Genomic DNA, 10,000 nt, shown 5'->3' on the forward strand with positions numbered 1-10,000 from the left:
TCGAATTCGTTGAGGAAGCGGTACTTCAGCAGCTCATCATCGACCAGATGCCACTGGCGGCGGGCATAGTGGTACGATTCGTTGTTGCCTACACGCGGGAAATCCAGCCACTCCGGGTGACCGAACTCGTTGCCGATAAAGTTAAGATAGGCTTCACCGCCCAGCGCATGGGTGATAAGCCGGATCATCTTGTGGAGTGCAATTCCACGGTCAATGATCAAGCTGGAGCCCGAAATGACGGACATGTGCGTGTACATCTCCTTATCCATCAACCAAAAGGCGATCGTTTTGTCCCCGACGAGCGCCTGATCGTGTGATTCCGCGTAGGCCACCGTGCTTTCCTTCCAGCGCCGGTTGGTGAGCGTGTGCACGATATTGCCAATGTTCCAGTCTTCGTCGCTTTTCGTTTTCAGCAGTTGAATCCACTTGTCCGGGATGGCCATTCCGAGCCGATAGTCAAACCCAACGCCACCTTCCTGTGTTGGACGGCAGAGCGTTGGCATACCGCTCACATCTTCCGCTATCGTGATAACGTTCGGATCGTGCTCGTGTAAGAAGTAGTTCGCGATGGTCAGATAGACGAGCGCCTCCGTATCGACATTTAGCCCGAAGTACTCGTTATAATCACCCGAAAATCCTTCGCCAATGCCACGCGAGTGGTACAGCATCGAGGTGACACCGTCGAAGCGATAACCATCAAAGTTATACTCATCGTGCCACCAACGCAAGTTCGAAAGCAAAAAACGAAGCACCTCGTACCTACGGATGAAAGCGATTAGTATTTCAGCATTTCGGTCAATGCGAAAGTCGATAGGCCACACTTACTCGGAGTAATTGAACAGCCGGCTGTCCCAGAGTGAGTGTACTCCTCGGGGACCATCGTGGAAGTAGCAAGCGTCCGTACCATCGAACTGGTTCAAGCCATCCTGCGTGTTCTTGCTAGCATGTGAATGGACCACATCGAGCAGTACGAACAATCCGTGCTCGTGCGCCTTGTCGATCATGTATTTTAGGTCATCCGGGGTTCCGCAGCGGCTGGATGCCGCAAAGAAGCTCGTTACCTGTTTGGAACGGAACAAACGTTTCATTACGGACAGTTTCTGTTAGCTATCGCGAGTAAGTCCGCGCTCGACCTTCGAACCCAGATAAAGTTGGGGCGCATTTTTTTAAATCCTGATTTAGTCAGTATTATTAGTATGTTACTACTAATTACTAATTTGTTGAATTGCTACTATTAATTCTAATAATTCGGTTTATATGAGTATTCGTTTTGCTCAAGTTGTACCTTCGAAACCAGATTGGGTTGGGGCGATTGAAGTTACCTTTTTTTGAAAATAATTTCATTTAGTAAGTATAATTAGTATGTTAATACTAATTACTAATTAGTTTAATAAGTACTAACCTGATAACCAAACGAACTGTACAGCGAATGCTCTAGCACCGCCATCAGCTGAACGGCATTGTATCCTAATTGTGCGATTCTGGGGATAACATTATCTCCGAAATTGCGATAAGTTCCCACACCGTACTCTTCGGTGGCAATTCCTAATAATGGGGAAAAATATTAAGTTAGATTCGATTCGGACCATGCTCTTGCTTATGGCTCAGCTCACCGACGTGGCTTTCGTAGATTCGTAAAGCACGCGGACGATTAGGTTTGGGGTGACGGAACCTGTACTTCTCGTGAGCGGGAGGATTCCAAATCCTTTGCTGATAGTTGACACCGAGCTCCTTCGGTGGTGGCACGGCGTATGTAGCCCACGGAGACAGACGATCGATCAATGCACCATCCTGCTTCCGGATGATCACCTTTACCTCCGACAGATGCTTAATCGCACAGGAACCGTCCGGATTGGGGGGGATCTTCAGTTCCCACTTCCCGAAAGGTAACTTGGCGTACGGTGTCGCCAACCACTGCCAATTATCTATAAGGGAATTAAATAGTAAAAAATGGAAATTTGGAAATTGGCCAGCGATTTTCCCACCCCCCGGTGAAGTACGAATGAAGGACAACGTGCTTGGGAATGGCTGATCATGGAAGAATAAACAAAATGAATGAACAATTGCATAATATGTCCTGCCATGCTGATAATGAAGGACACATATATGTTATTGCAGTTGACGCTTATCTCGCCGTGGTGTGGAAACCAGCCGTTGATGGTGTGTTGTGTTGAAATGATTGGATGCATTAATTGATGTTTAGGAAAGACTCGCTCCGTGAATTGATTAGGCAAGGCGCCAACCAATGCATCGGTGCATCATCCGAGGGTGAGGGAATGGAAATAAAATGAAACTTACTAAAATCTCCGGTAAGATAGACCTCTTTGGCGCCCGGTGCCCACTCACGCGCGATCACGCTATTATCCTGCGCGATCTGCACTCCGTAGTGCTTGTATCCTTGAGTGAACTCATCCAGTCCACCTTCCAGCTCATTCAGACGCTTGATCCATCCACGGAACTCCGTGTTTCTATGCAGGAAGGTAATCGTAAAAAGAGATACGGAAAACATATTACATGTTTAGTTCTTCGACCATGAACAGTACCACACTGGGAGCCATGCCGAACACGCGATATGCGCTGTGAACCCATGAACCCGTGAGCTACGCGCGCTCGCTACATCAGCACTTGACCCGGATCAGCTGTAAAAAAACATTCTCGATTATCGCATCGCAAGCGCATCCTATCATGACGCGGTCTCGGGTGCGAGCCGCATCTTACTAGTGGCAATGACCTTGATTTGACATTCACCGGGCGGAGTGTAGGACATTTTCTATTCCTCTTGCCTGCTGCGATTTGCTTTTTGATTGTCGATACTCTGCACTTTTTCGTCTTTCGTGGCGCGGTAACACTGGTATTGGATTACACTGTTCCCCGGGACGCCCTTTTCGACACAAACTAACGCAAAAACACACCCACCCCACCCACCAGAGGTTGGTGGTATCGAATTTCCGATCAGCTCCACTTACCTGCGCCGGATTTCCTTTTCGTGAAGTTTCAGATACGGGTCCAGCTCGAGAAGCTGCTCAATATTCGCCGTCGGTTCGTTGGCCATTCTGCGATCTGCGCTATACTCGTCGAGTATCACGTTACGAATGCCGCACGAGCGTACTTGCACGTTGCTGAACTGTCTCACTAACCGAGCGTCCGGAAAACCAACCGTCCTTCTCAGCCGCAGACGAATTAATGCTCTAAATCAAGGGCCCGAGCGAGCTACTAAGCGCCGTGCGTTAATCGAGAGCAGCCGGCCGATCGTAGTAGAAGTAGAAGATCACGAACCTCTTCCCGCCGGTCTCCTCTGCTGCTGCTGCTGGTTGTCAGCTGGTCGCGCCGGTTGGAATGTAAACAATTAGGGCTTCCACCAACTGAATGCGTAGCTCGGCGAGTGTAAACCAGCGACAAACGAATCGTAAACTATAGCGCAAGTATAAAATAATTGCATCGATAGTGAGTAAGGTTTGCATAACTAGTGTGTTTAATCTTTTTCTCCTGCAAAAGGATCCTAATTTTCTCACAAAAGACGATAAAAGTTCAGTGCTGTAAATTCCGTCGTAGGACGGAGTCTTGTGGACAGAGCGTAAAATCGATCAACCTAGAACTCGATGAACTTGAAGCCTTCTGCCATCCTCCCGGAAATGCAAATAAATTCGCTCTCTTTTTGGTCGTGAAAACTGAACACGCCGGACGTGTTTTGTTGCTGTGCGTAGTTGCACCGTCGAGCAGGTAAATCACTGAAATATTTCTGTAAACGGTGGAAAATTGTTAATATTTTCATCTTTTCTATGTGCTAGATGCACAAACTGCACTGCAAAGCAACATGTAAAGATCCGAGGTGGTGACGAGAGTAGCGATGGTGGAGCAGGTGGATCAGGTGAAGCAGTAGCAGCTTTACATCATCATGACGAAAAGGTGAAAAGTCACCGAAGCCGTGGAGTGATGACAAGAAACTATCCCGTAAGGTGTCCCGTTCGATCAGTCGAAGAAGAACTGCAGCAGCAAGTACCTGGTGAAGCTAGTGTCGTCGAAATAGGACCGACCACCGGTATGATCTCAGGTGCAGAGTTCGATCGCAATCACTCGATCGTTCGAATGGCAAAATCGGGCGCATGTTTGATGAGACACGCAAGCCAAGCAGAAGAAGTGCCGATTGAGTGATGATTGGCCAGATCGGTAAGTTGTTCAATGCAAAGAGTTGTTGATGTATGACTTACGAACGGATTTCTCCCGCAGCATCCACCGTGATCCATCGTGTGATCATCGCAAAAAACTCGATGCGATAGCCGGTATGTTGTTTGATTGGTGATGATCAACGCAAAGATCCTAATGCAGGATACGTTCGAGGTGGATGGAGCGATCAATAAAAGCTTCAAATCAATGGTGGGCAGCGCGTGTGGCAAGGTAAAGGCGGGGAAGCTTTAAGGCATAATCGTTTGCCAGCATGAACGCTAGATAATGCTGCATTTTGTCAGCTTAGTACGCTCACTAGAATCCTGCCCATAACGCAGTATTCGCCTATTTTATATGGAAGGTTTGCCGTCTGTTCGGTGCATCGGTCGCGGTTTACAGTGAAATCGTGAAATCATATCGTGGAATGGCGATTTCCAAGAAAAAATTAATCGTGTGTTGGTGTTAGTGTGAAGTGGAGCGGCGCGTATGAAAAGGACTAATTTTATTCTATTATATTTCTTCCTCAGCCTCTTCGTCATGTGGCGCGGTGTTCAGTTACTGTGATTTTTATGTGACTAAAAGTGACCATTTGGTGAAATCAGTGCATCATCCCTCAAGCCGCAAAGCAACATACATTTTTCGACGAAAAGGCAGTTCTACGAACGAGTAAAATGGTGATTCCTTTCCAGATGACAAGGTAGACAGGTCAGAAATATAATTATCAATCAACCCCTACGAGCGCACTACATTGCAGAGTTTACTGTTACCAAAGAAAAACTCTTCACAATCGTATACTTTTCGGTAGTAGAGGTGGTTGAAAACTTCTCAATATATGAAGATGACCATATAGACATAAGCATCGTTTTAAATTTAGATGGGATTACCTTGATTTACACTCACTTTTGGACTAAAGTTTGGATAACTCATTGATTAATAAGAGACTGTCTAGGCTCGTTTTTTTTAAAGGTACTCAAAGGTTAAGGTGAACGCAGATCTCGAAGGCCAATATTACGCGACAAATACAGCTATCCCTCAGGAAATTATTCTTGCCGTAAGGCGCCAAGCAAAACTTGCCCTGAGATCAATTACTTTGCTAAAATGTACGCGAAACATTTCAATAGTTAAATTGATTTTTTTTATTAGATTATTTGCCATTTCTCTGCTCAGATAGATACTAAATCGGAACTCAGAATTTTAAAACCTTTACACCTCGGAGTGTTTATTTTAAGCTCTTTTTATTTTGCACCATATTTAACAGTCATATAAATTCAAAGATCTTGATGCAAATATTAAGCCAGAAGATGAAGCAGCATTAATCAATGAACATTGCACAATTTGCCCTAATTTAGGAAATAAGTGTTTTCTAACCAAAATCTTCAGAATAATTGGTTTAAATGGCGCTAAATATGGCGTTAGTTAAGAAAAAATATTTTTAACAGAGGAAGAATTAAAAAGTTACGAAAAGCTGTGCGATGCTGAATTTGATGAGATTGATTTTTTACAATTTACATTTAGAGACATTCAAACATTCCACCCAACAATTTTGTCCTCTTATTTTACCATTTTGTTTAGCAGTTGTATGGCGGGAAACTTTCATAGGTACGTCGGGGAATGCGATAGTTCCCTTCGGTAGTGTGGGAGTTTTACCCACGAAAACCCCTCTTTCTATGCCTTGAAACCCCTTCGGTAGTACCTTGCGGCAATGCACTCTTATCTCTAAACTAATCATTTCCTTGAAGGAACTGGGTTAAATAGTAGTCTATCTCACCGTGTTTTTTCCCTCGGTTTTTGTTACCCTCGGACCAATTTCTGGGATAAGGCGATGTGTCCACTTCCCAGTTTTGCCTACATCCCATTGCGTTTGTCATTCCCGCATCGAATTTTGATTCAAAATTCGACTGCTCGTTGAATCTCTTCTCGCATAGCGCTCGATGTCTTCCATGATCACTAGTGTGATTGGCATCATCGCCGAGATCACGCCTACTCTACTGACTTTTACACGTTCAATTTCACTTCCTCCAGGAACTGCCCGAAGACCGTCAGGACCATATCATCATGACCCCAGGTGGAGTTCTCCGATCGTTATCTTTAGGCACTCTACTTGCTACTCTTTGTTGTATGGCATTGAGAGTCACACATATTGCTGATGGACTGGAAATAGCTTTGTGACGATGGCACGAAGTCTCTCAGGGAAAGTTTCGAGAGGAACACTCGGGCCTTTGAGTTTCTTCATAGCCAACCTATACACTATTCTTCCCTTCTAAGATCTTGCTCTGCCTCTCTGTTTAGCCTAAGGAAGCTCTCTTCCTTGCTAGTGGCAATTCGTCTTTTCAGCGCTGCCCGAGCAGCCTTACAGACAAGCTTAGCTTAGCTACCCTTTGCTTAGCTACCCTATCTGGATCCAGTTTGGCACTTTGCATACTTCTCCTGATTCTCGTGAAGATTCTTGTCGAAGTACGCATTTTCCAAGTCCGCTCTTGTTTTCCCCGCTTCTGGTTTTTCCTTCGTACAGGAGCTACCGGCTGCCCTGGAGCATTCAACGGTATAACGAACGGCAAAATGTTCACTGTGCGTATACTCCTCACTGACCCGCCAATGCATGTCTTGGGCTAACTCAGGTGTAGCGAAACGAATGAAACGATGGTCGTCGCGAGATGTAATGCTGTTACCTTTACGATAAATTTTCGACTAACTCCCGATCACCGTAATCCCTTACAACTACATTCTTATATCTACCTCCTCGATGCCTATCTGTCTAATATTCTTAGTTCAATCTTAAACAACAGGACTACAGAACGTGATGGCGATTACTGACTTCTGACCGTTCTTACTGAAAGTCCTGGTAGCCCCTTGCAATGCAATGAACCTGCGAACGCTCTTCCTGGCCCCCGTCGCAACGGAGGAAGGAATTAAGATTCTTTCGGAAGTGCTGTTTATTATTAGCCGGAGCTTACTTCAGCCGAGCCTGGTTTTGATTTCATACTTTGTGTTGCGTCACCGAATATTGAAATGATCCCTGCAGAGGAATGAAGTAGTGACGCCCGTCTGGAGCTGGCACATGCAGCAATGTACATAGCACTTCAGCGAAGTTGATTTTCGATAGCCGAATTGAAAATATCAATCTGTTCGCTTTCAAATTTTAGCAAATCCACTTCCTCACAAAAGGCAACGCGACATGGCGAGCAGAGCATAAGCTCTTTTGCTGTAATTTTATCATTATGAACATCCACGAAGGCAAAGACTTGAGGTGTACCTCCTATTACCCTTACAAACCACTGATCGTTGATTTCCTTGCCCAAGAACAGATTCGGTCGTATTTCAACACTTCAACACCATTTACCACGACCGGGTGCTTTGGAGGTGGAACTGCTTGGTAGTTATCGTGGTGTTTCTTATAATACTCGTTTGACCGTTCGATGTCTATAAATTTTTGTCCCAGCCTCATCTTCTTTTCAAATTCATAGGAGGAGAGATTTGGAAGTGGACCTAGTTTTACCACCTCCTCTGCAACATAAAACAACTGTCGAGTTTTGAAGGTATAAGGCATACCATCAACAAACTTATGCAGCAGATCGTCGGCCACATATATCGGCGTAAAAAAAGTCGTCGCCAAGAATAGCTGCGGCATTGTGCAGATGCGCATACAGCTGGAAATCTTGATCATCTGGCAGAATGGGCAACACTGCAACCCCCGGTGTAATTTAACAGGTACCCATACACCTCACCGTACCAAAAATTGAAACTGTTTGTGGGCACTTCTAGAGCATGCGCCGGCAATATTTGCCGTAGGCGTCTAGGCGCATGCTTAATGGCATTGTTGAGATCTGTAAGGAAATTTGTTACCACTAGAGTACCCCACTTTGCCAGAAACCTTTCAAATAGCGTCTTTATCGCACCTAACTCAAAAAGGTGGTATGAGTTGCTTCCAATAACTTGGTCGACCATTAGTACAGGCAGTTCTGCAAGCGGAGAGACTGCATTCTGATGGTCGACGTAACAATTCATCGCATAAGCAGCGTTGCTCCGCTTTATGCAACGCTTTTTGTGGATTTGCTCAATTGTTTTGGCAGGAACGATATCCTTTCGGGATGCTTGAATTGCATGCCATTGCACACTCCCAGCAAAGATTGACTGGGCCTGGCAATCCCCCCGGAAGAAGGCCACTGTTACCAATCTATGAATACGATTTATAAAAATCCCATCTCTATAAATGGTGTTCATTTCGTCCGCAAACTGTTGAAGGCTCCAGGCTTAAGGGACAAGATCACTGCTGGGCGCCGGGTTTTTCCTTTCTAACCCCATTCCATAATAGCAGCCTATATGGCCGGGTTTTTGAGGTACATTGCCTCCACAATTTTTATACTCAACGGCCAAAATTGCCGCTTCGGCATCATTGTCCTGTTTGTGTGTAGTAAGGTATTTATTTGACGTAAACGCTTTACCTCAACTATTACAGACAAAGTTTCTTTCTTGGGTATGTGAACACTTGTGTGTTATAAGATCACCTTTCCTTTTGTACCATTTACTTCAATTTTTAAAATCGCACACATAAATGCACCTTTTGAAATGGGTATGTCTCAAATGGTGATAAACGTATGCATTTGTTGTAAATGGGGCACTTTAACCTTCAATAGTATACAAAAAAAGTTTCTCATCTGTATGAGTCTTTTGGTACCCATTCCAAACGTTTCTATCTAAAAACCGTTTATCACAAGTACGACACAAATATTTTTCCGTTGAGAAATGTTTTAGGTTGTGTATAGTTAGATTGTGTTTATGTTTATATGCTTTGGAGCAGTTTCCAATATCGCATTTAAATCTTTTCTCATCCGAATGTGTACTCATATGCGCATTAAGGCCAAATGTAAAAGACCAAAGGGTTTTTGAAATATTGCAAGAATAGATTTTGGGTAATGTGTGGCTTTGCTCATGACTCTTAAGAGCAACTAATGTTGAATTTTTGAATTACACTCTGCAAAAGAACATGCAAACTTCCATTCGTGTGCAACTTCATATGTTGCTTCATAGTTGCTAAATATTGGCATTGACTATTGCAATTTGGGCAAGTACACATGTACCTTTTGGGTAGTCCATGGTATGATAAATGATTTTGAAGTTTTGTGTATGTTTCTAGATGTAAATTATAGCAAAACAATTTAATCAAATTCAGGGTCGTACAGCCTATCGTAAGTATAATTAATTTAGTTTTAATTCTTCCCCTGTCAATAATCTTTCTTCACGAACGCCATATTTGGCTCCATTTAAACCAAATGTTTTAAAGTATTGGGTTAGAAACCACTTATTTCCTAAATTAGGATGAGTTATGCAATATCGATAAATCATAATCTGATATCGGTCAATACCGATACGGCAAAGATACGGAAAGTAAAAGTGTGTTTGAAGAGCAGGAAATACAACCTAATAATACGAAAAACAATATAAATGAAATATCAGTCGGCAAAGATATGGAAGTAAAAAGTGTGTTCGAAGAGCAGGAAATACAGCCTATCGATACGAATAGTAATATAAATGAAATACAAGTCGGCAAAGAAGATCTGAAAAGAAAAAATGATTTCGAAGAGCAGGAAAATCCTAAAAAGCATAAATCAAATTATAGCATTTACCATTTCTTTAAACGTTCGGACAACAAAGTTAATAGCAAGGAACAGAAAAAACAAGAAACAAAAGAATTGTATAAGTAGTGACACTCCTCATGTTTGTAACCCTTTAAAAAGCAAATTTAATCTTAGCCTAAACAAACCGACTCATTCAAAAACAAAAAAAAAGAAAGATAAACCTTGAATTGAATCTCTTGTGGTTTTTTTTAAACTAATCA

At 43.5% G+C, this 10,000-nt stretch overlaps 1 protein-coding gene and 1 long non-coding RNA gene across 3 annotated transcripts in view; one reads left to right on the forward strand and one right to left on the reverse strand.

Moving 5' to 3' along the window:
- The window catches only part of LOC126578551 (1,4-alpha-glucan-branching enzyme), a 3,787-nt gene extending 526 nt beyond the window's left edge, over positions 1-3,261 (reverse strand). Inside the window, exons 1-6 of the mRNA XM_050241238.1 lie at positions 2,967-3,261; positions 2,299-2,468; positions 1,614-1,925; positions 1,403-1,545; positions 826-1,061; positions 1-759 (exon numbers count right to left, since the gene is read on the reverse strand). The exon at positions 1-759 is cut by the window's left edge and continues 526 nt beyond it. Coding sequence (XP_050097195.1) covers positions 1-759; positions 826-1,061; positions 1,403-1,545; positions 1,614-1,925; positions 2,299-2,468; positions 2,967-3,052 — 1,706 coding nt within the window. The 5' untranslated portion in view covers positions 3,053-3,261. The remainder of the gene's footprint in view (positions 760-825; positions 1,062-1,402; positions 1,546-1,613; positions 1,926-2,298; positions 2,469-2,966) is intronic.
- Positions 3,262-3,662: 401 nt separating this feature from the next.
- Positions 3,663-4,899, forward strand: LOC126578572 (uncharacterized). 2 transcript variants are annotated; one of them, XR_007608402.1, is made up of 4 exons: positions 3,663-3,720; positions 3,789-4,167; positions 4,228-4,395; positions 4,692-4,899. It is a non-coding gene; the product is annotated as an uncharacterized LOC126578572 (long non-coding RNA). The 2 variants fall into 2 exon arrangements; XR_007608401.1 differs by having other exon boundaries at positions 4,228-4,280.
- Positions 4,900-10,000: the final 5,101 nt, after the last annotated feature.

This window comes from Anopheles aquasalis, chromosome 3, assembly GCF_943734665.1.
Source record: "Anopheles aquasalis chromosome 3, idAnoAquaMG_Q_19, whole genome shotgun sequence".
In the NCBI taxonomy this organism is placed as follows: Eukaryota; Metazoa; Arthropoda; class Insecta; order Diptera; family Culicidae; genus Anopheles; species Anopheles aquasalis.